The 25,446-nt window shown below is 37.6% G+C and overlaps 1 protein-coding gene across 3 annotated transcripts in view; it reads left to right on the top strand.

Annotated features, from left to right (window-relative positions):
• Positions 1-23,395, top strand: part of LOC103702083 (E3 ubiquitin-protein ligase listerin) — a 31,178-nt gene extending 7,783 nt beyond the window's left edge. The window contains exons 5-17 of one of the 3 annotated variants that reach the window (XR_003384672.2): positions 527-618; positions 2,654-2,756; positions 3,803-3,955; positions 5,936-6,591; positions 6,710-7,199; positions 11,823-12,316; positions 13,379-14,186; positions 16,032-16,749; positions 16,839-17,926; positions 18,012-18,467; positions 20,948-21,178; positions 21,507-21,738; positions 22,659-22,844. Coding sequence is in view for 2 of the 3 variants with exons in the window: in XM_008784372.4 (XP_008782594.2) it covers positions 527-618; positions 2,654-2,756; positions 3,803-3,955; positions 5,936-6,591; positions 6,710-7,199; positions 11,823-12,316; positions 13,379-14,186; positions 16,032-16,749; positions 16,839-17,926; positions 18,012-18,467; positions 20,948-21,178; positions 22,659-22,886 (5,517 nt within the window). In the remaining variant the exon portion in view is untranslated. Of the gene's footprint in view, positions 1-526; positions 619-2,653; positions 2,757-3,802; positions 3,956-4,064; positions 4,150-5,935; positions 6,592-6,709; positions 7,200-11,822; positions 12,317-13,378; positions 14,187-16,031; positions 16,750-16,838; positions 17,927-18,011; positions 18,468-20,947; positions 21,179-21,506; positions 21,739-22,658 lie in introns of those variants that run through there. The other 2 variants (XM_008784372.4, XM_039124341.1) reach the window with 2 other exon arrangements.
• Positions 23,396-25,446: the final 2,051 nt, after the last annotated feature.

Raw genomic sequence — 25,446 nt, 5'->3', positions numbered from 1 at the left:
GCAGGATGTTTGAGCAGGCCCTCCTCAATATTCAGTTGTCTCTTAGGAAATTCAGGTGGTTGCTATTTGTTGCTCTCTCTTATCAATAATGCAGGTCGACTGGTTGTGAAGTGATTAATTCTTCAAAGATGCATATATTTAGCTACAGAAGATACCAGGATCTTTGTTAACATGTTTAGTATAGTGTGCCATTTTAACTATTCATCATATTTGGTGCAAATTTGTTCCCACCTTCTGATATTAAGATATTGTTTATTTTTCCACTTTTAGCTTTAACAATCTTGTCAGGAAGCTTTCTTCCCTTTCATGTTTTGCTGCTAATATTATAGCCTGCTAAGTTTGTTTGTGTGGTTAGGCTTTCTGATGGTACCATTTTTTGACTTTTGCATGCTGATGATTCTTTGCTTACTAGAAAATAAGTTGTCTGGTACATATTTGATCTTCATGAAAGTAAAGTTCGCTGCTTAGTTGTTAAATATGTATAACTGTGCTTATGGTGAATGTTTTTCATTTTTTTTTCTTATAGGCATTTGAGTACAAGAGACTCTTGCATGACTACAACAGAGAGGTCCGTCGAGCTACTCATGATACCATGGCTAATCTTGTCATTGCTATCAGGTCTTTCACAATTGTCACATCGTACTTGTTTCATGCTTATGATCAACAGCATTCATCATTTGGCTTCTGTTTTATGAAAATGGTTTTCTTATTATTGATATGACATGCTAATTTTCATGCGATAAAATTCTGGAAATTTTGGTCTATTTGTTGTGGAGACATGGCTTGACAACAACAACCCCCCCACCCTCACCCTGCGGCAGCCGTGCAAAAAAAAAAAAAAAAAAAAAAAAGAAACCGCACAAACGCTCAAGGGGAACTTTTATATAGTTTCCTCAGGAATACTTTAAAAAATTTCCAGCTGTTTTGCTGGTGGACCTACATAAGGGTGTGGGTGCAGAAGCAGATTCCATGGTGGGCGCGGGGAAGAGGATCTCTTTTTTTTCCCAAATAAAGGAAGCGGGTGCAGCGACGAGTTTTTGGGGAGATTCCAAAGGGGGTATGGCACCCTAAGCGGAAGATTCCTTCTAGCAAAGGCCTACCTAGGTTAGGGGGGCATTATTCCCATAATTCTTACCAACCTCTGGTGTCCAATCAACATCTAGCTTATAATCAGTACGAGTTTTTATGTGGGCTTGACATTAGCTGCCCATTTCTTATTTATTTAGGGTTCCCTAGTGGACTTGGTGGTGCTTCTTTCTCAAACCAGAACAAGTCTGAACATTAGGGAAGATAATGAAAAATCTCCTGAACACCCGACCAAACCAATCAAAGGGACTCTACTTATCCAAACTGAATATAGCAGCTTAAGCCAAGTCTGTCACAAGCAGTGTCACTGCTTGATCAGTTGGGGTGGGGGGTGGCTTAGCGTTGTGCAATACCCCTGTTGCAGGAGCAGGCTGTTGTCATCTGAAAGTAAATGCCCCACCGGGAAATGATGCCCTTAGTTTATTGACAAAATGCTTTGAAAGAAGCACGTATCTCCCTATCAATATCAATATATTATCGCCACTGATTTCTTTTGTATTCTTAGCTGGAGTCTTGCAAAAAATTTCTTAGTTCTTGGTGGCTTTGTACTATTCTTCAATTCATTAAATTTCCATTTTTACAAACAAGGAAAAAGCTGTTATCCAAGGATTTAAGTTAAATGCCATTTGCATGGATCTTGGTCTTCTTTGCTCTGCAATATATTAGTTTTTATTTTCATGCTTGAGGACAAAACAAGAAATTTGCGCTAGGCATTCTTTCCCAAGTGTCCTGGTAAGGTTTCCATGATGTCCATTTCCACTACTCGTATCAGATTTGATATTGAGCAAAAGCTTTTCTTCTTCACTAGTCAGAAGTATATAACATTCACAGGAACTTTCGCTGTTGTCTGAAGTTTACCTATCTAAAGCTATGCTGGAAATAAGATATAATGTAGATGTTCCAGATTGACCATTATAACCAGCATCAATGTTTCCTCAGATTCAGACAGACCCCTTATATCAAGCCTTTGGTTATTGTTGCAACTACCTCGGAAATACTTTCTGTTAACCAGATTGAGAACATCACAGCTAACTTGTGGCACCTCATCATGTTGGTGTGGTGATTTGGCGAGCTTCATGCATAAATGGTCATCAGTTGATGTGCTCATATAGTCCCTTGGTCTTATGGCTTATTGGTTGAAGCTATAGATTGAACCAAATGAAGACTACTTGTCGCTTAAACACAGGATGCATCACTTTTGTCAGGCTGGTCTACAAAGCAAATGCAGAATTTCAAAATCCTAGCAAAGCTATAGTCTTATAATTTATTACTGATATTTGGAACAATTTTTTCTGCAAAACTTTTGTTAAGTACTTGTCAATAATCCTTTTTGTTAAGTACTTATCAATAATCCTTCTTTTCATTGCTTTTTTATGTTCCTGACTACGAGTCAGTTTTTTGTCTTTATTTAGGCTTCTGTTATGCCTTTTATTGTTCCTGGACAATCTTATGATACTGACAAAATTGCTGAGTGCTTGTTAATTGTTATTGTTGCCAACATTGCCTGTGAAAGAACAATATTTATGCCTACTTCCTCTGATAGTTTTGATAAAAAACACTTATTCAGGAGAGGCTTGGCTCCGCATCTGAAGTCTTTGATGGGTCCTTGGTGGTTTTCTCAGTTTGATCCAAATCCTGAGGTTTCCCAAGCTGCCAGGCGATCCTTGGAGGTTTGTAATTCATACTTTCTGAAGGGAGGCTTTGTGATGCTAGTGGGTGTCAAAGGCATTCCAGCAAGAAAGATGTTTTCCAGTTGCATGGATTAGCTTGTATTAGGATTATATTTCATGCATATAAATTTACAGAATGCACATTGATGATATCAAGGTCTGCAGAACCGTCTCGAACCCTCCGGTTTGGAGCATCTCGGGCTGTACTGGCGGCGGACCGGGATGATTCTAACATTGAAATCGAGACGCCATCGTCGGAGGGGAAGAAGGAGAAGAACAAAGAGAAAAAGAGAGAGAGAGAGAGCGAGGAAGGCAGGGAGAGAGAGAGAGAGGAAGGAAGAGAGGCCGGCCAGAGCTGGTCGGCGGAGGCTGGAGAGATGCAGAGGCGGGGCTTTGCCTTCGGTCTCCTGTTTCGTTTGAAACAGGGGCCCAGAGGGTGCCCCTTTTATTTTTGTGTTTTTTAAATTGAAGTCGGCAAACCCATTAAATTAAGTCGGCAATGGGTTTGCCGACTTTAACTTAAAAAATGCAAAAATAAAAGAGCCCTCTCCGAGCGAACGAAACAAGGGACCGAGGCGGAGCACTGCCTCCACATCTCCTCGGCCTCCGCCGGCCGGCCTCGGTCGGCTTCTCTCTTCTTTCCTCTCCCTGTCTCTCCCTTCCCTGCTCTCTTTGTTTTTCTCTCTCGTTCTCCCTCTCCCCCGTCTCTTCTATTATGTTGGTACGGGCCCGACATGGCACGACGCGGGCCCGTACCGACTCGTCTCGTCGGGCAACCGGTACGGTGCTAGTACCGGTTCCACCGACGTTGGATGATATTATTTTTGTTCACTTCCTAAAGGCGTCATAGAGTTATAACAAATTAGTATGTTGGATCATGTGACTTCTGTCAAGAGGATAGGTTAGGTGACTAGGGCCTTTGCATGATTTTTATATAGTCTAACTGAAAAAGGGGACAAATAAAATAAGGTCTTGGCACTTCTTAATACATTAATTTTTCTGGTTTATGATTAGTTGTAAGCTGGTTGTCCAAATTTTGATAACAGGCAGCTTTTCCAGCAGCAGAAAGAAGATTGGACGCCTTGATGCTGTGTGTAAATGAGATCTTCCTATACCTGGATGAAAATTTAAAGCTTACACCGCAAAGCATGTCTGATAAGGCAACACCTATAGATGAGCTGGAAGATATGCACCATCGTGTATGTGTTGACATTCCTACTGGATATTTTTATTTTTCATTGGCTACTAAATAGAATAATGAGTTTGATATTTTTTTCTCTTATTTGATAATTTCAACACCCTAATTATAGTTTGAATTTTGAAAGCCTTTATTCAATCAAAGTTGCTCTTTGTTGGAGTGGGTCCAACATGAAGATGGCAAGCATCATCTACAGTTGAGCTTCATTTTCTGTCCTAATCTTAGCTACATGTTACTTTGGTCTCTCGTAGGGAATGGAGCAACTTACATTAACTAGAAGGTCCTGAAATGTATTTTCTTATTGTATGCATAAATTTATCCTACATACTTGCTTCCAGGTGTATCCTGTAGTTTGTTATTAAGGAGCTTATTATGTGGATGCCTACATGGTGTACACACATTAATCTATAATTGTATGCGAGCACATGCATGTGTTGGTGTTGGTTTTGGCATGGAGCATATGATGTACAAGTCTACGTTGTGCTAGTTCATAGGTGAGGAATGGTGTGCATTTGCATGCCTGCTGGTCCCTGTCTGCCTATATGAAACTACGTTTCTCTGCCTGTTTCTATATTTATGTATGACGTATATGTATAAATGTATGTGTCTGGTATATCTATGTGTATGTACGTGTGCGGTGGGTCATTGTTTTTATACATATGTTGCATGCACGTGATGTTTGTATTGTACTTATGATGCATGTATGATTGTATGTTTATGAGGAGAAAGGCATGCATGCAGGGCGCATGAAGGAGAATCTTCATGGCTGCCTCTTTGTATGTCTTTATATGCATGTATATAGAAATGTGCTAGTGAGATTGGTGGCTAGTACTAGGTGGCTAATTATGCTTTTGACTTGTAATTTAGACTTCTTTTTTTCGTGTCCAAATGTATGGCTGTCTGTCTGTCTGGAAATATGTGAGAAGGACCAATATTGCTGTGCTAGCATGAAATTTTTCATGTAGCATCCCTAGTTTATCATGCTCATCATATCTTCTATTTTAGTTGTTCATTCAAACAAATATAGCTAATTTGGGAGGTTTTGGAATTAAGTTTCTTTGTGTTTCTGAAGTGTAGTTCCATGGTTTGAATTGTTTGAGCAATTAAAGGCTGAAAATAAATCAACACTCATCATTCAAGAGTCCAGCTAGAGGACAGTGCCATTGCATGTTTGCCAACATTTCTTGTGACACTCACAATCTTACATTTTCTGTTTTTATTGTCCATTCAAAATAGAGAAAGCTGATTTTAGGATCTGACATTTAAGTCCTTTGTCATTGTTACTGGGGCACTTGTATCTAGTTCCAGAAAGTCCTTGTCAGATAATATTGGACACTGGATACTTATAAAGTTCTTTAGTTGCCGCTTCTAATATCGGAAGAGAGTTGAACTCTTCCTAAATGAATTTGATCCTCTAATTTGATAGTTGGAGTGAGTAATTGTTCTTTTTCGAGATTTCTTAAGGGTGTAGGTTTCGAAACAAACTTGCAAAATATTATTTGCTAATATGCTTAAGTTAATTGGGAAGTTTGAATGAGAACCATGTAGATTGAAAGTTTTTAAAAAATAATATCTTATTAACATCTTCTTTTTAATATTTAAATAGATGATGTTTTACTGGTATAAATATATAATTTAGTTAAATTTATATGCTATCCTATGTAGCCCCATATGTCTCTTTTTCCCTCTTGCCGAATCAGACACTTGGTCACGTTTCCGAAGCCAATTCTCATGTCTGTGTCTATGCAACATTCTGTCGTATCCTTTGTAGGAGACTATCTTTTCCTTTTGCATATTTTATCTAGTAGTAATTCAATTTCATTATTCATTTTTTATAATGTTATTTACCTCTGTAGTTGCATTCTGATGTCTCTTTCTTCTGTGTCTTTTTGATAACTCAGATTCACTGGTAAAGTTTTGAGTTCCTCGTTGACGATATATTCTTCATCTCTTTCATGCTTCCTTTTTTCTTTTTTCACAGGTAATTTCGTCATCATTGTTAGCAGTAGCAACTCTTGTCGATATTTTGCTGGGAGTAAAATTAGAGAGCCACGATGATGAAAATGTTAACCCAGAACAAAAACTTGTTTCCAAGGCTAGGAGGGCCACAACTTCTTCAGCAGAAAATATGTTTTCTGTGCATGAATATTTTCTTGAATTCCTCAAGTCCAAAAATCCTGCTATTCGTTCAGCTTCATATTCGGTTCTGACGAGTTTCATAAAACACATACCTCATGCTTTCAATGAAGGAAATATGAAAATCCTTTCTTCTGCTATACTTGGTGCTTTCCAAGAAAAGGATGCATCATGCCATTCATCCATGTGGGACATGATATTGCTTTTCTCTAGAAAATTTCCTGGTGGCTGGTCCCACTGTAATGTCCAAAAAGTTGTCCTAAATAGGGTTTGGCACTTTTTACGAAATGGGTGCTATGGGTCACAAACGATTTCTTACCCAGCCATAATCTTATTCTTGAAATCTATTCCTCCTGAAGCAGTGGTTTGGGAGCAATTTATCTTTGACTTCTTCCATAATCTGTGGGCTGGAAGAAACCCATTGCACTCAGCTGCAGATACTTTGGCTTTGTTCAATGCAGTCAGAGAATGTTTTCTTTGGGGGTTATATAATGCTCCAAGGTTCAATTCTATCTGAATTTTAAGGGTTGGTTATGCTATCTCACCAACCCATTGTCTTGGTGACCCTTTTGACAGAAGTAACTCTCTGACTTGTTGCTTTAAAACTGTGTTTATGCAGATATTCTGCATCAGGAGACCAATTGAATCATCTTCCAGTCAAACTTGTACATGAGATTCTCGTAGGACTACTGTGGCATGATTATCTTTTGTCGGCCAGCTTAAAAACTCGAGATGAAAAACTTGTGAAATGTGATGGCTTAGCTGAAGATGGCAGTCAATTATTCCGTGAAAGATCACAGCATACGCTCGATGCTTGTTATCCTACAACGTATGTCCAAGAATTGGGGAAATGCATTATAGGAATTCTATCTGACATTTCATTGAAAAAAAGTGATTTGCTCAATGTTTTCTGTACATCATTTCAAAAGGATTGTTTGGAGGTAATTCAGGAAGGAGACCACTTACTGAAATTTCATGAGAATTTGGAGCGGATTATGAGGTTTTTTAGGCTGCTAGATCAACATGCATTGCAGAAGGGTCAAACATGGCCCTTGCATTGTTTAACCAGACCATTGGTAATTAAGTCTTTCCCCGTGATCAAATCTATGGTAAGCTCCAAAATCAAACATGCATCAACAGAGTGATTTCTTGTCTTTTGCCTTAAAATTCAGTATTGTATTATTCTGGTCTTGTACTCTGCTAAGTATTGACTTTGTTAAACATTGAAGCTTATCTTGGTTAACTGATCATGTTGTGTGCTATGACACATGGCTTGCTTTAACCAGTATCTAAGAAACATCGATTCTTTTGTTTCATGAAGAAATTGCTATTGTTAACTCAGCAACAAAATGAACTATAAATGGCAAACTTTATTTTGAAAATGGACTGCAATCCCTAAAAATATTGAAGGATCTTTAGCTTCTGACAGATGGATTTCTCTTTCACTACCCTTTTCCATATTGGTAGAAACGAATTATGATGTTCTAAAAAAAGAGGATGCGTTAAAGGTTGCATATATTCAGGGATTACCTTTTTTTTGACTTTTTAATTATGTTAAAACTTAAAACATAAAACAGTTATTTCTTTAGACAGTATAAGGGATGCCTCGGATTGTCCATATTGTTCTGCTTCCTTCTCTGTGATTTTATTGTCTTCAGCATTTTCTAAATATGAAGTGATTACTTATTGTTTTCCTTATTGTCATTATCTTTATCCTCATCATAATGCTATGTTTGTAATTAATTGTATTTTGCAATATGTTACTTCTCTTTTACCATGTAAAAGAGTTAACTATATGATTGTATGAACAGCAAGACGTTTCCATCATGCTTGAATTATTAAAATTAAGCAGCAATATTGCTTATCTGACAGACATTATTTATCCACATAAACCAGTTGAACTCTACGAGCATAGTTCTTGTTACGGTGTGACTCAGGTTGATAGCAGAAAATTATGATAATACTTCATAAACATTCTGGTTTGTTGGCCAAGGATCTAGACTACTGCATTAGTGTAACTTGTCACACAAAACATATTATGGTATTATAGACTGCTTATTTTTTCAAATTTCTTTCCCTAAGCAAACTAAATTAATTTAAGTACTAATTGTGAAGAGATGTTTTCATATTGCTAATTAATCTCATTCTTTAATGGAATTAACCAGATCATTTGCTCCCTCAAGAATGTCTGTGCACCACAATCCATACAAGAACAACCTGGTATCTGATTGTGATGTAGCCACTGAAGATTTAAAAATCACACCATATAAACCAGCAGAAGATTTGGTCCAGATCTAATGAAACTGTGATATGCCGTATTGGCCCGAATCAGACGGTATGGAGCATACTGTATCGTACCGGTTCGGTACCAGTACCGGTACGAGTGGCGTATCGACACTCGGTACGCTAAAAAAACTCTGCACCATACCATACTGGGACACTGCTAGCGTGGCACCGAGATGGCGAACTATGAATGAAACTTGACTTGCAGCTGTGGTGAGAGGAAGGAGACATAAATAGATAATAGAAGAAGAGAAGAATGGGAAGAGAGAGAGAGAGAGAGAGAGAGAGAACAAAAGGCTTGTGGTTCTCATATATCTCCAAATAAGACTGAAAACCATTCCAATAAGCAGCCGGCCAAGAGGCCTTTTAATGGACTCAAATAACCTGCTTTCCCCTCCTCGACCAGGACTCGTTTAAAAGGAAACAAAATAGTCCTAAACAACCGAGTAAATCTGGACTCCTAAATTAAGTAACATACACCAACCGATAACGGCCAATTAAATCCTAACAAGATATTGACAAATCAGACCATAATTTGATTGACAAAAGGACTTCAAAGGCCCCCAGAGATATGAAACAAAAATGTTGAAGATAGAAGATGAATCTCTAAAAAACTGAACATAAATTATATGAATCTCTAAAAAACTGAACATAAATTCTATCACTGAAGTCCTGAAATGCCCAATTACATCACTATATTGGGGCTTTCTTTAGTGTGTGAAACCTTGCTTTTGTCCTCTTGCCATTCTAAGGTGATCTTAATGACTAGCATGTAGGAAGCCTTTTTGGATCGCCTCTGCCACCTGTCCAAAGGTCATCAATTGCCTCATAGACTTTTTCTTTCCTCCTGAAAAACCACAACAGGTCAATGTTGTTGATGATGGCTTTTGGTTCACTTTAACCTAACCTTCATTAGTCTCCTTTCTGTATACATGGTTATCACAGGCATCAAAACCACCAGAAAGAAGGATGTGCTTTATCTCCTCTACAAGCTTATCAAAATGCCTAGGTGGCTAGGTGAGTGCCTAGAGTTAAAATCACCAGAATTTACTAAAACTAATCTAGTAGTATGTATAATCAAAATGTCACAAATAAACTAATCCTAGCTTTTGGATTTACCCCTTTATCTTGTAGACTTCCCTAAACCCTCCTCTTGCCACCCATGATGGAGAGGAGGGCTCAGAGTTAAGACAGGGCAGCTTGATGGATGTTTGTTGTTAGATGAGGGAAGATACAAGATGGATGGTTATGATCTTGGTCTTAATGTGCTTTGACGTATGCACTCTTGGACAAATTAATGTACCCTAAATTACTAAACAATAAATATTCTTAATAAGATACATGTAGAAGATGGCAGAAATTTAAAGTGCTAATAAAATTAGAAATATGCATCTGCATCGTAACAAGCAGCTGAGGGAAGGCTAAATGCCCGCCTCACCTAATAGCTTTGAAGGTATTAGGCACCTAGGCAGGATAGATCAGACGCCTAGATGACTTTCTGTGGCAATATTGCTCCTTTAAATCGTTGTTTAAAAAGATTAATCTTAATACATGTTAAGGAATCCTAAATCAAGAAGAAATTTTTGAAAATAATCCAGCCCTCTTGGTCAGGACTTTAAACTTGTTGAATGTATAGGTGTAACCCAGAACATTTAGGGACATCAAAACACGTTATTGCCTCAAAATCTTTGCCTAAACAATGATAGCCTTTCTAAGAAGTCAGCAACAGAACTTCAGATAATCAGTTATAGAAAGTTTAGGTGCTGGCATAAATGTAATTAGCCAAACAAATGTCTTTGTTGACACTAAAAAACCATTTAGTACCAGCATAGAAATGAGAAACAACTTCTAGTTTATCGATCCTCACTTCATAGGGACTTACCTTTTCTCGGTCAATCTTCTTGTTCTGTTGCTCTTCCAATCTCAAACACTAGTTTATGAAAAGCATCTAGATGAACACCAGACAGTTATCCTTTGTAAACCTTTTGAGTCACTAAAAGTCTTGCATATAGCCTCCTGTGACCAAGCTGTTTCTGACAACTTTACCAAAGTGTTGATCATTACTTCCATTTGCTTCAGTCCCAGCTTCCTCGAATTTCCATTGTGGCCATGGCTATTGTAGTGGGTAGTGTGACCACTGCAGATTCATTTTCTCTCCTTCAAGCCATTGATAGAGAAATCTTAACAATAATAAGTTGATCCCTGAGCAAAAGAAAACTTACAAAAGTTATTCAGGCCTACCATCCAAGGCTAAATGTTTCTTATATATTTAGGTAACTCACACGCAACCCACGTTGTTTGAGGGCACAAAAACTATGTTATTACTTCAAGCTTTTGCATTTAATTGTCATTTGTCCCTCTAAAGAGCTATCTGCAAAGTGAATATCTCTAGGCTCTAAGATCTATTTCACTAATGGGGTATATGATACAAAATCTCTCCACTTACTGACAATGGTCATGCATCATCAATGATAGAATAGAGGAAGGAATCTTAGCATGCTTTTTGAGTGAAACAGTGGTTAGCAACCACAAATTTCATTGACAATGAAATGGAAGGAAGCTGTAAGGACTTTCTTTTAGTTGTCAATCCTCACTTGTCTCTTGCTCCTCCAAGATAGTGCCAATCACTAGCTTGTAAGAAGTCTCTTTGACGTAGAGTTCTGCAGAATTTCCATTATGAACGTTCCAAGAATTAATTGATAATCCCTCTCTACTTTGTAATTGTTCATAGTGGGTGGCTAGCTAAGGTTGTATTTTGTCAGTATTCACTGGCATTGTTGGTATTTTTGGATTCCTGGTTCCTGCCCTCACTGAAACAAATCTAAGTAGGTTTCTAGGCCAGTTTCATCTAAGATCGAACTATAAAGAAAAAGAAAAAAGACTTGCTGCACAAGAAATGAAAGACTTAATACATGACTCAAGCTTAAATGGGATTTTTCTTTTTTAGGATTTCAGCTTTTCTTTTCTTCCATTGAGTGGGGGACTGTGAGAACATGAGGAACAAACTTAACAGATATGGGACAAAGTTAATTTTTCATTCTATCAGATACTAATAGAGAATCACTCTTGCTTGTAATTTTGTGAAGCACCCTATTCAGAAAAGTGTCTATTGTAGGTGATTAATTGTTCAATTTATACATCTGACGAAATGGGTGTTGGTAAACTTTGTAATTAACTTGTTATTGTAAACTTATAATTTATATATCTCACAGACCATATCTGTGTCAGGAATTAGATTTAGTTGATCAATTATTTTTCTGGTTGTGCATTATGTACTTGTTGCTTCTAGTGTAGTTCATCAAAATATCTGGGTTTAAAATTTGTCTGCATTCCATGATGCTATACCCATTGTGGAATTATAAATCATGTGTCTTGCAACCATGAAGTTGCTGAATTAACCCATCAAAGACAAATATAACTGATCTTGGTTTAACCCTTCTTAACTGCAGGACTCCCCAGATGTTGTCAGGCTTTTGTCTGTCTTAGTTGAAATATTTGGACCTATAACAATATTCTCATACAGTGGTAGAACGACTGATGAAGGTGATGCCGAGTCAAAAATGAAGCATTTCTTACAGATGTTTAATGATGATTTTATTCCTTGGTGTTTTCATGGGCATAGTGACTCCAGCAATTCAAAACTTGATTTATTGATTGCTTTAGTTCAAGATGAATGTTTCTGTGAACAATGGTGTTCGATCATTACGTATGCTACAAAACTTGAAAATTTTTCTGTATCTGAGTCCTCAGACAATTTCAGTCGTATTGAATTGTTGGCAATGCTCATTGAGAAGGTGAGAGAAAGAATCAGCACCAAGAAGCTGGGACATTTGCAGAAAAATGGTTCTCTCCCAGGAAACTGGCGGCACAACCTGTTAGATTCAATTGCAACTTTTGTTGCCTGTCATTCTTTTTCAGGAGTCACCCATGCAAAATTTCTACGGTAATACATAGTATACAATAGCTGCTGACTTCTACGACAAAAATTGTAGGAAATTTCTTTTATAATATTTTGGTAATTTTGGTTTCTTTGCTTATGTTAGGAAATATTTCATGGGCTATTCTCCATTAGTGAGAAAATCCAATAGTTAAGACCTGCTTTCTTGGGCATGCTAAACCATGCTGGATAATTTTGACAATTGAGTATGCCTCGTCCTGCCCTTTTTGTCCAGCAACTGTGCTTAGAAAGATTATTGATGTTCTTGATGAATTTCTACAGGAGAAGTTCTTTTCTAGCAAATTGTGTTTGTAAATTAGAGAATCCTCACCAACTGACATAAAGCATTTACAATTTGAACACCTTTAATTGAAACTTTGACTTCCAGCGAGAAGTAAAAGAAAAGTTGAGAGATAGTTGTTACAATATCACCAATATTTGAATTTAAACCTGGTGTAAATTATTTATTCTCTTCTAGGGCATCAGGTACAACCCTTAATATCTAAATTGAGGGAAGAAGATAATTAAAACATTCTAGAGGCTAGACGAGGAATGTTGGTTATGGCTATGGCTTTTTTTTCCGCTCATTCACATGAAGTATTCATGTATTAGTTTTATGACCCTTACTTTCGGGTTTTTTTTCTCTCACTACAGACTGTTGAGAGAGAAGGCATATTTAGTTTTCATGACTGACAAGAAAAATTGGATGGGAAAATGATAGCCATGTGGAATTCCTCAATGGAATATACTGCTCCACATGAGCTGCCACCACCTTGTAACAGCTACATTTATCTATATTAGATTTTGCTTGTTACTGGGTGATCAAATGGCCAATTTTTGTAAAATATATATGCATTTGACAGAAGCAAGCCACCTTGATTTTTTTTGTTCTGTGCTTTGTACCAAAGAATTGCATGATTCGTTACAGCATTCATTTTTCTATGATGATATATAATATTCTAGTGTTTTAATGTTCATTCCTTCTAGCAGTGTTGAACTATAGATTGTTCTTATGTGGTGCAATTCCTGTTCATATTTCTACCTTCATGTGATTGTATCTTTCTGCAGTGCTGTACTTGGAGGGTCAATTGAAGATGATCAGATCTGCTTTCTTTCTAAAGAAGCACTAATGATAACATTCAAGGGAATTTTGAAAAATCTGTCATTAATCCTTACTACATCGCCTTTTCATTGGGCAAAGTTTTCATGCTCTTTGTTCCTGTCTGATGGATCCATGGACTTCTCACATATACAAGAACCATCTTCCATTATCCAGTTTGAGAGAGCTCGATTTGCTTTTGAAGTTCTTGAGGGTAGCATCTTTTGCTTGAAGCTACTTGATGAGGATTGCAGTTTGATTTCTTCTATTTTGGCGGCTTTATTCATCATTGACTGGGAGTGTAGTATGACATCACATTTAGGTGATGATAGTTCAGAAAGCTGTAAATATGATGCCGATGTCAAGATATCTGTTTCGGCATCCAGGGATGTGGTAAATAATAACTCAGAAAACCAGGTTAGTTCTAAGTTGGCTCTTGGAAGAAGTATGCATGCTTTTTGCCACAAGATAAGTACCTCTTTCTGGAGAAGCCTTAGCTCAAGCATCATATCAAGGTTGGGAAACATTTTAGTTCAGACCATTAGATGTGCTGTATTTGAAACCACTGATTTAAGTGTAAATTCAGTTTCTGCTTTGTGCTCTGAATGGTTTTTGAGTATGTTGGAAGTCATCTGTCGTGATCATACAGAGTTGCAAATGTTGTTGGACCAGATGTTATCTGAGAGCAGATCCTGGCCTCTGTGGGTTGCTCCAGTTTTCCACGATGGAACTTGGGCAGCCAAAATTCAAGTTAAGACAGTTGATATGAGCACTAATGTAAGAATCCCTAATTTATTTGCAGCTTCATCATCATCATCATCATCATCATCATCATTGTTATTGTTATTATTACTACAAGTACAATCATTGCTATTGTTGTCATCATCATCATGTTATGCTATTGCACCATATGCCTACTTTTCTAGATTTCATGATAAATACTTAAAATAACTTTTCTATGATTTACATCGTGTTTTTGTTTTTGTTATTCAACTTCAGATTATTAATTTTTAGCAGAAAGAATGTTAGTTTTATAGTGAATATGTTAGGTTTTCATTAAATTTGTTAAACAGAGTCAAATCAGAGTGAACCCATTTTATTTGCTTGCAACAACTTTCATAATGGAAAATAAGTTGAAATTTTGATTCCCATGGAGTGTTTAGTGAACAACTGGCTGATGACATGTGGATTAAGTTAAACATAAAAGTTGTGCAGTCTAGTTTTGGCCATAGTCATCCCAAAAACACTCAAATTGGGCTTAAAACGGATTTTGCAGAAGTAAAACAACAACAACAAAAGAGGTGCCCTGGCTACTCTGGAAAAAGTTCAGCTTTGTTGCACTTATCCAACTTTAGTTGAAAAGTTGCAACAGATATCAAGTGTCAAGAGGAATGTGACACAAATATTCTAGAAACCTAAGATGCCAGCATGTCCATTGTCCATACTTTAGACCATATTTTGTATATGTGTGTATATGTATGTATCGAAGTATATATATATATAATGTTTAACCAACTGTTATACGTTTTCAGTTTTTGTGACATTTATTACTTGATGGTTATACTCTTTCTATCATTATTTGATGATATTTAATTTTCAATCTCTATTTAGTATCATGGACTGTCCAAGTTTCCTATGTGGTCCTCTATGTTAGGGGAAAGGGGAAAAAATTATAGTTGTCCTAGCGACTTCTCATTCTTTTACCTTATATCCCTCCCAACCCACCTTTCCTTACTCAATTTCATAACAAAAAACTTTTCCTTATTTGTTCCATAGGAAATTTTCCTGATAATCTAAAGACTCGAAAGCATTTTCTGGAAAATGTACGTTGACACACCAAACACCTTGATGCCAATCAGAATTTTCCAGTATTGAAAAACTAAATCTAGCTACACATCCCATGATAAGCATCAGTGACTAGTCAACAGTCTCCAAGGCATGTTCCTATAATGGCTGAATATAACCTGCCAATGCGAAACATATATGAGACATAGATTTCAATTGTTCATGGAAGATGGAAATGATGGACAAGTTGCAATCTTTTTGTGGTTATCGTAAATGAATTTTCATTCTCTTAATTGAACAACTTTATTCAGGTTACAGACATCATATGTTGTGCTTTCATTGTTATCGCGCTGGGTGGGCTGTAATGGAGATACACCTTATAGAAGATACAGTTATGACAAATTAATTTACATAGGAATCCTTTACCTTTCGATTTTTTTTTTTATTGTCACAAAAGCATGCTTTTAACTGCTGATGGCATTTTGCTTCTTTATTTTGGGATCTGCATGCTTATCAGAAATTCAGAATATCATGTAAGCAGTGCTTTTCATTGCATTTGAAATTTTGAGTGCGTTGTTGCTTAGACTTAGCAAAAGCTCTTGATTATGGGTTTCTAGGTATCATCTTCACAACTGGTTCATTGCTACTGTTTTCTCTTAAATACCTGTCTGTCCACTTTTTGATTATGTTTTTACAAGAAAGCATCTATACACTTTTCTTTGATTTGAGAAATATCATTACTCGATGGTTAATGCATTCTTTTTGTAGTTGTTGGGGTCCACCTTTTAGTAAAGATACCTTGATGTTGGCTCATTGCATTTTTATGATAATTTGCAGGAACTGAGGCATCATCAATTTGTTACTTTCGTTGACAAGATTATTTCAAGTCTTGGAGTGGGCAAAGTGATTGCTGGTGTTCCAGATACTCCAATTTCTACAGCATCACCTACCAGTGAACTTGTTTCATGCTTTTCTTCTTGCACTCGAGCGTGGCTTGCAGCTGAGCTACTTTGCACATGGAAGTGGAGAGCAGGCAGTGCTTCAGACTCATTCTTACCTTCTCTGAGCCAATATGCAGAAAGTGAAGCATCTTCTTCTGTGATAAATGTACTATCTTCTGTAGTCAAAATATTGCTTGATGGTGCTCTCGTGCACGGAGCTTATAGCCAATGGATCTCATTTAATGCATGGACTGTTTCAGATGATGACATTGAGAGTATTCAGGATCCCTTCCTGCGTGCCCTAATTTCCTTGCTATTGACACTATTTGTCAAAGACAAAATATGGGGAAAGAGTGATGCTGATGTATTCTTTGAACATGTAGTAGGCAAACTTTTTGTTACTACGACTGTAAATAGACCCTGTCTAAGAATTCTTCCTTTTGTTCTCAGTGTTATTATTCAGCCATTACTAGAGAGCTCTGAGTTGGATGAAGCTAAAGAAGATGTTTCACTGGTTACTGCAAGGGATGATTTAGTGAGTAAGAATATCTTGAGTTGGCTTAAGACAGCTCTAACATTCCCTTCTTTGGGCTCAGGGCAAACTGGGCAGCAAGGTGAGTGCATCTTCTTCTCATTTTAGTTTAAATTAGATTATATACACTGTTGTCATGGATTAGTAAAATCCTTTCGGTTCCTGTTGCAGATCTGGAAGAATGGATTCAAGTTGTCATATCTTGTTATCCTTTAAGTGTAGTAGGAAGTATTGGAAAATTCAAAGTTGAGTTGCTGAGGGATATTGGCCATCCGGAGAGACACTTATTGCTAAGTTTATTCCGAAAGCAGCGATTCTGCTATGATGCTTGTACAGCTTCTAATCAGATGTCTTCTGCTGCGTCGTCCAATGAAAGTTCATTTACTTTGATGTTAGTACAGATGATTCAAGCAAAGCTAACAGCAGTTTCCGTTGGGTATTGCTGGCAGGAGTTTGATGAAGATGATTGGAACTTTGTGTTAGATAAATCACATAAATGGATTGAATCATCTGTTTGCCTAATGGAGGAAATAGCAGAGGATATAGATGATGTTGTAATAAACTGCATAGCAACAGAGGACTTGGAACTAATCAAAAAGAAGCTTGAAGTAGCAGTTCAGGCTTTAGATCCATTACCAATGCATATTTCCAATACTGCTCTAATTATATTATGTCTGCTCTTCCAGCTTGATGAACTCCATGTAGCAGATAATGTTGAAATGTTGCAGTCAATAAGATCGGGGAAGTGGGCATATATTAAAGATCGGATAGTGGGAAGTGTTCTTCGGCTGTTTTTTGCAACTGGTGTTGCTGAAGCCATTGCCAATGCATGTGGTGGAGAGGCTTCATCAATTGTAGCCTCAAGTCGGCTGGCTCATTCACATTTTTGGGGGCTAGTTGCATCATTCGTTATCAATTCACCTGTTCGTGTTAAAAATGCAGCAGTGCAGTCCATGGAACTATGGGGTCTTAGCAAGGGTTCGGTTAGCTCGCTGTATGCAATTCTTTTTTCATCCAGACCAATCTATTCTTTACAGTTTGCTGCTTATAGTATACTTTCTTCTGAACCCATAAGACATCTGTCACTTGTTAAAGAGGGTTGCCTGGATGGAAATGCAATTGCAAACCCAGAGTCTGACCTGTTGCGTAGTGCTGAATCATCTGTGGAAGAGTCTTTCTGTCTGAGGGATGAGATCTCATGCCTGATCCAGAAACCAGCTGCTGAACTTTTTGAAATGGATTTAGTAGCACAAGACCGGGTAAAACATTTGATCTTTTGTTTTATACTTATCAGCATTTTACCTCCTCCTCTGTATTGATATACCAGCACTTTCCCATGTGCAGGTAAATGTTTTTCTTGCCTGGGCTCTATTGTTGTCTTATCTACATTCACTGCCATCTTCTTCCACAGCAAGGGAAAGACTGATTCAGTACATACAAGATTCTGTTAGTTCAACAATAATAGATTGTATTTTCCAACATATTCCTATGAAGTTGGGTGCAAGTAACCTAAAGAAAAAAGATGTTGATCTTGTAGTTGAAGCGTCTAAGGCTGCAAATGCTGCTAAGCGTGCCATAAGTACATGCTCTTTATTTTTATATGTAGAGTCACTTTGGCCTGTTGGGACTGAGCAGATGGCTTCACTTGCTGGTGCAATATATGGAATGATTATTCGACTTCTACCTTCTTATGTGCGCAATTGGTTTACTAGCTTACGTGACCGTTCTTTTTCATCTGCCATTGAGTATTTCACAAAAACATGGTGTAGTCCTCCACTTCTTTTAGATGAGTTATCTCAGGTACGTGGTCTTGACCAACAAATATGTTCTAAAACAGACTAATATATTCTGAAAAATACTATCTGTCTCAGCAACATGTAAACATTCTTTAGGAAGTAGGTCTTTCCTTTTCAGCATTAATCAAGAAGAGACTATCAGATTACAGTACATGCATTCTAAGTTGGGGGGTAAGGATTTGTCTGAGGTCTAAACTGAGGCTTTTGGTGGATCTTTTGGTGCAAGTATTAGTATTTATTAGTGCCAGCTTATAGAATAGACTAATGCATTACTGTTGTCTTGACTTTCAAATAAAAGGAATTGCATCTGGGCCTTTTTCCTCAAAATTGAGAAGAAATGGCACAAGTGCCTGACTTGTACAACAGAAGCAAATGATTTATGTGAGAGAACATCCTTACTGAACATTCTTTCCTAAATTTGTTGAGTGGGATGCACAGAAATTTGTGATGCAAAATTCTGGGAGATGCATGTAGAAAGAACAGAAAAGTCTAATAGAGGCTTATTGCTGCTGCATTGAATGCATCCAATTTATAAATGTTGAAATGATTCTTAAAATTTTAAATGGGATATGTAAAATGTTTAATGGTTATCTAGAGAGAAAAAGAAAAGGAAAAAATTATCTCCTAACTAAAAGTTTTTGCATTATGCAATTTTCCCCATGAAGAGACTATAAAAGAACCAAAGCCCTTATAATAATGCTCTTAGCTTACAAGTTTGAAAACTTGTAAGTGTTACATCTTAAGCATGAATGTCAAGTAAGATCTAGAAAATATGCTTTTAGTGAAGGGGGGGCCTAAAGGCATTGGATGCAACTGAATAAACAGGTTATTATTAACTTCTATTATAAAATCATTGACAATTGAGAAGCCCCACTTAAAGAATTTTAGATGACTCAAGGTTCACATAGGACAAATTGAGAGAAGGATGACTTAGATGATTTGACATATATAACTTAGACTGGGAGTTGCACCAGTATGTATGATTGATATATTGTAGAAGAAATGAGGAGCCGTAAAGGTAGACCAAAAATTCTTTGATATCTCAACCCTAAATAGCACAGAATGGAGGGAAAGGATTCATGTTGCCAACCTCAACTAGTTTGAGAATAAGGGTGAGTTGAGTTGAGTTCAAGGTTCACTTGTAATAAAATCTTGATTGTGGACAAACCTAGTCTGTTCTAATTGATAAGAGGGGGCTGACTCCCTGATTTCATCCCACTTTGTGAACTCGAAAGAGAGATGCTTATGATTGCCTTATTAGAAAATCTCGGCTCTGATATTGGAGTTACTAAGGGGCATCTAGTGTGAAATTCCAGCCAATCTGTATGTTTTTCTCTGGTCTTTAGGGAATGGGAGAAATAGTAAAAGAAAATGGTGCCGGGGTCTTGTTTTCTAAAAGCCTTCAGGGACGGGGCGGATGAGTGGCCAAAGTCCAACGTTTTTATAGAAACAGATTCTGTTAGCTTTTGTAGGAGCTCTACTGGAAGCTGCTTGTGCTCACCTGTTAGAATAGATTGAGATCTGCTTGGCTGTTGTGCCCCATTGCAAATAGTTTGTGCAATTTATGTAGGCAATCTTTTCGTTCTAACTGTGAGAGATTTGGTCTAAATATTTTTTTTGTATCATTTTTCCTTTTTTTATGTGTGTATTGTTAGGGGGAAGGGGCAGTTGATAATTTAGTGTTTGCTCTCCTTTTTTGCCAATCTTTAGTATGTAATCTTTGTTGGTGTGTGACAACATTATGTGCATCTCATACTTTTTCCAAAAAACTTTCTGTAAGTTTGTTATTTTATGTGGCAGTTGTCTGACATATTAAAGGATGTATGATGCAATTATTGCTGATTTAACTGTATCAAGGATTGAGACCATTATTTTAAGCTATAAATTTCCAGGAAACATTGTCAATGTGAGACAAAAATATTCTTTAACATACTTAGGATAGGCATAAAGCTGTCTTTCTTAAGAACTCAAATATAGATCCTTGCGGCATATGTTTTCACGTGCATCTTTCTAGCGAAGCTCACTTGGAAACCCTGTCAATAATATTGCAAACATCTTTATCAACCATCAAAGTAGCTAGTATTCTGATTTGAATATCAACCTGGCAGGCTAGCTCTTATTTAGTATAATAAGGATCATGCTATCGTGTTTACCACTAAGCTCCTTTTTGTGATGTATGTGTTTGTGGTTTTTGTACACTGGTAGATCCTAAAACTAAATTATAGATTAAGGACTGAAATTTAGTGGTGGATTCAATAATTGTGAATTTGTGGTGTTCTGGTTTTGGAGGCAGACAAATTCTTGTGGACCTCTTTTTGTTTGTCAAAAGTGATTCTTGTAAATTAGAAATTAAATGTGTTATCCAGAAAAAGTTCTGAATGGTGCTGGAAAGGAATATTTATTCAAAAACTACATTGGTAGATGACTAACATGCTTTTCTAGAAATATTTGAGCCTCACTAGTTTCAAATATTTATCCAAGCAGGTAAAAGAGACTGTCACTGCTGATGAGAACTTCTCAGTGAGTGTGAATAGAACAGCATATGAAATTATTGCTACTTATAAAAAGGAGGAGACAGGAATGGATCTTGTAATTCGCCTTCCCAGTTGTTACCCATTGCGTCCTGTGGATGTTGAGTGCACAAGAAGTCTGGGTATCAGTGAAGTGAAGCAACGAAAATGGCTGCTGTCCCTAACTGCATTTGTTCGCAATCAGGTTATTTAATATGCACTTTTGTACTTGTTTATGTATACTTCATGCTACTCAAAATGCAGTTCTAGTCTTCTCTCTCCATTGTGTATTATTTCCATTCATTTGGTGATTTGATGATTCTTTTCTACTCAAGATGAAAAGGATGGCAAAAAGTAAACAGATTCACGTACTTTTCTATGTGGCTTGTATGCTACAGTTTTTTGAAAAAAAAATAGATCTTGATTGCCGTGCGTACTCGTTGGTTTATTTATATTCCTTGGTTGCCTTACTGTTTGCTTGTTCTCTGATTATGCAATTGTTAAAAGCACTTTGTTCGCTTACACTTTCCTAGGTCCTGCTTTTGGTGTTAACTGGCTGTGGCAGTTGGATATTAAACTATTCTTTGATCTGGGGGTCTCCTTTGGACATGATGCTCTTATTTTATCAAGAGAGCCTCTGTAAGTTGTTTATATCTGCCAAGTGACCAAAAAGAAGAATGAAGGACTTTTAGTTACACAAACACTGGAGAAAAACTTCGTCATGAGGTTCTCTTGATGTGGCATCCATTAGAAAGTTACAGTGCGGTAATGTTTTAGTACAGTGTTGCCTGTTTTAAGTTATTCTGGCCTTTTTCAAGTTCAGGAGTCATGTAATCGTATTGTATTGAGCGCACAATGTTGCAGGAGTTGAGGTAGACATAAGTTTTAGTATCTTTTTTTTGGGAATAGACATAAGTTTTAGTTAATTTGTACTAACCTGCTGGATATTAATCCATTTGCACTCATTGTGTAGGAAGATTTCTCCTTCAGAGTTCCCTTATATTATTTTTGTAGATTTAGCTGACAATCTAAAAAGCATAAACGAGAAGGAACATGGTGGCATCAATTTTGCAGATATCATGTTGGCATGCTAATTGATCATGGTTTTTGCATGTCTTGCTGACAGATGTTTTCTCAAAACTGCGTTGGCGCTTAATATAGCATTTGCTTTGGTTAGGTCCCTTTAAAATCTTCAGAAGTGGTTAAGAAATTAGTGGGTACTTGGGTATTTTTTTTCCATTGCATAATAACTGATCATGACAGTCAAAATAACATGGCAGCTGCATCGGATGTGCTAAAACAGTATAGATAGTCATGAAATGACTTTTGCCCCTATATCAGCTATTTATCGTCTCAGTCAATTATTATGTTGACATTGTGTTGCCATTTCACATAGTTGAAGTACTGCTATTAGTTGTAGTGTTGTATTTTCATGCATGTGCTCGTGATTATTGTTGTTGTTCCTACTGTCAAGGCACGTTTTCTGTTGGCTTAATAGTTATCCATCTTGTACTCTTGTAGCGCTTTTTATTAATTGCTGTTATGGTCCGTAAATTCTTATATCCCTTAAATTTTTTATGGTATTCATGCTTATAAATAAGGGGGCATATTTTCTGGTCTTTCGTCAAATATGTTAAATCAATTTCCAGGCAGAAGAGTTGAAGTTGATTTCTTATTTTGTGCAGAATGGTGCGATAGCTGAGGCAATTCGCATCTGGAAGAGTAATTTTGACAAAGAGTTTGAAGGTGTTGAGGAATGCCCTATCTGTTACAGTATCCTCCACACAACTAATCATAGTCTTCCCCGGCTGGCTTGCAAAACCTGTAAGCACAAGTTTCACTCTGCTTGCCTGTACAAGTGGTTCTCAACCTCTCACAAGTCAACATGCCCATTGTGTCAGACACCATTTTGATCTGTTATTTTTGTTCTACTTCAAAACAAAATTGGGACCATTAGCACAAGATACTTTAATCTGAATCCCCAAGTATTCTGCAGAGCAGGAAGGAATTCTGGAGCTGCATGAATTTAGATGCTGCAGTATTATTCTTTGATGACAAGAGTGTTTTGAATTCCAAAATCGAGAAGTTTTTTAGCTGTATAATTATTGGAGATTTGTAATGTGGCAGTACCTTGTTCTTTTAAGCAAAATAGCTGTAGAGATTGGTCTGCTACTGTCATTGGCGTAACTCATATACCTGGTAACGAGTTATGTAAAATGTATTTGGTGAAAAATTTTGTTGTCTTAAATTGTAAATTATTAAATCTCAAAAAGAGTGGTAAATTATTACATATTAAAAAGAGGGAGAAGGATGACCTCAGGGTACCTTAATTGATTCAGCATAAACATCTCATGTTTCTAGAATATATTGTATCGGATGAATAACTTTTTTCTCTCATTTTTAAGAAGAAAATGAATTTGTACATTCTTTGGCTCTTTAAAATTGGTGTCATTGTTTCACTCTCAAGTATTTGGTCTGTAACTTTTTCCACCTATAGTTTCTGCCATCTAGAAACCATGGCTCTGTGCGATAGGGGAAAGAAGAGGCATCATATTTTTACCTTAATGTCTTATCTTCCATGACTTGCTCGAAATTAGTTTGGTGTCGCTATAGTATAATTATGTGTGAGTTTTGTGTTGCATCATGCGGGTCTCTAAAGCAAACTGCTGCTTTGTATTTAGTCAAAGGAGTCCGTCATACATTGAAAGCTAAAATACTAATGGAATGGTACGTTCTGGGAGATGGTGGGTGCAGCCAAGACTTTCAGATTCCGTGCCTGCCTCATGGATCGATCCGGCTTGGGATTTTTTTTTTTTTTTTTTTTTTTTGATGGGGCGGATAGATCATTCATTTTTGTATGAATATATTCAATAAAATCAAAAAATAAGATGTGTTCTAAGGGCGGAGAGATGGTTTCATAGCTATTTTAGAGAATGCTGAGCAATAAATGATGCAACCTAATCAGCTGGTCTTATTTGCCTCTAGGTACACACAGATTGCTTGGAATGTTGTGCAATTCTTCATCAGTCTGAGGATGTTTTGCAGCAGTGGATGCCCACAATCTTTCTAAGCTTGACCTTAGATCCATTCGATAATAGTGGCAATCCCTTTTCAGATAAATGCATTCCGCCCCTAAGGCGTGCCTAGCATAGGTGATACCTTTCCATGCAACCCTCGGCTCCTCACCGGGCATGATATATCGAAAATGCAAGAACCTCCGACTGCTACCAATCTAGAGTCAAGTCCTTTGATCAGAAAGTCGACTCCACCTTCACTTCCGCCACTCGATAACTATCATTGAGGTTAACCTTGATAAAGCTCGGGGGTGGGGTTTCCCAATAGATGAAAATTGTATGGGTCGCTATAAGTGCTGAACGGGAGTCTCAAATGTCCCTTGCCATCATGGTATCACCTGCGGTAGTATACTATAAGATCTCGGTAGCCTGAAGAAGGGCCCTCTCAATAATGACCCTCGGCTGCTGCCTTCTATTCTTGAATACTCGAGCATTTCTCTCAAGCCAGATATAGCATGCAAGATAGGCATCTCTGACTTCCTAAGGAACAACAACATCTCTCATCATGGTTCTTTTCAAATAATTGAGAAGTCTAAAAGGAGCTTGTGTTGTGCATGAAGCTCCAAGTAACTCCCAACATTCTCCAGACTTGCCTCGTACTCGGGCAGTCAAATAAAACATGCTCCACCATCTTTACCTCATTTAGACATGTATCACAGGCCAAAGAAATCCTCAGTCTTCTGCCGCCCAAAACACCCCCGGTTGGGAACACCCCCATGCCACCTCCAGAGAAACAAGGCTCTCCTAGGATGAATGCGAAGCTTCCAGATCCAACCACCTTCCATCCTCCGTGAGGACTTCACTCTGTATAAATCACACAAATCATTGGCTCTGACCTTCGATCTGCAGGTTGATCTCCATACTCTCCTGTCAGGGACTCCCCACCTAGGAATTGACACTACAAGGATTGTCTCTGCCAATTGGTCCCAAAGATTTGTTGCATAGTCCCAATATCCTATCTCCTCTCTCTATGGAGGAGCAAATCACAGACCTTAAGCCCCTTCGCATGCTCCAGATCAACTATAATAGGCTAGACTTTCATTGGTTGTTCTGACATCCAGGCATCATCCATCACATCTATAGATCTCCTATCTCCGAGCGACCATATGATGTTAGAGAGCACCAGTTGTGCTTGAGCACACATCTCTTTCTAAATGAAGACCAGCGTTGACCGGCCTAGTGCTCTGCCACTGTAGTTTGCAAGCTATACTTGGCCCTTATCATGAAGCTCCACAATTCCTCTAGTTCAAGTAAGTACCTCGCGACATGTCCGGCTGCCAAAGCCTCTCTCCTTAGTAAGAACGACCGGATACCTAATCCCCCACTTTGTAGAAGCTGACAGATGGTCTTCCATGCCATCGAAGTGCACATCTTCCCCGCCCCTATGCCACCCCCAAAG

Source organism: Phoenix dactylifera, chromosome 3 (assembly GCF_009389715.1).
Source record: "Phoenix dactylifera cultivar Barhee BC4 chromosome 3, palm_55x_up_171113_PBpolish2nd_filt_p, whole genome shotgun sequence".
In the NCBI taxonomy this organism is placed as follows: Eukaryota; Viridiplantae; Streptophyta; class Magnoliopsida; order Arecales; family Arecaceae; genus Phoenix; species Phoenix dactylifera.
Note: the sequence above shows the minus strand (reverse complement) of the source record. Positions and strands in the feature narration are given on the sequence as shown.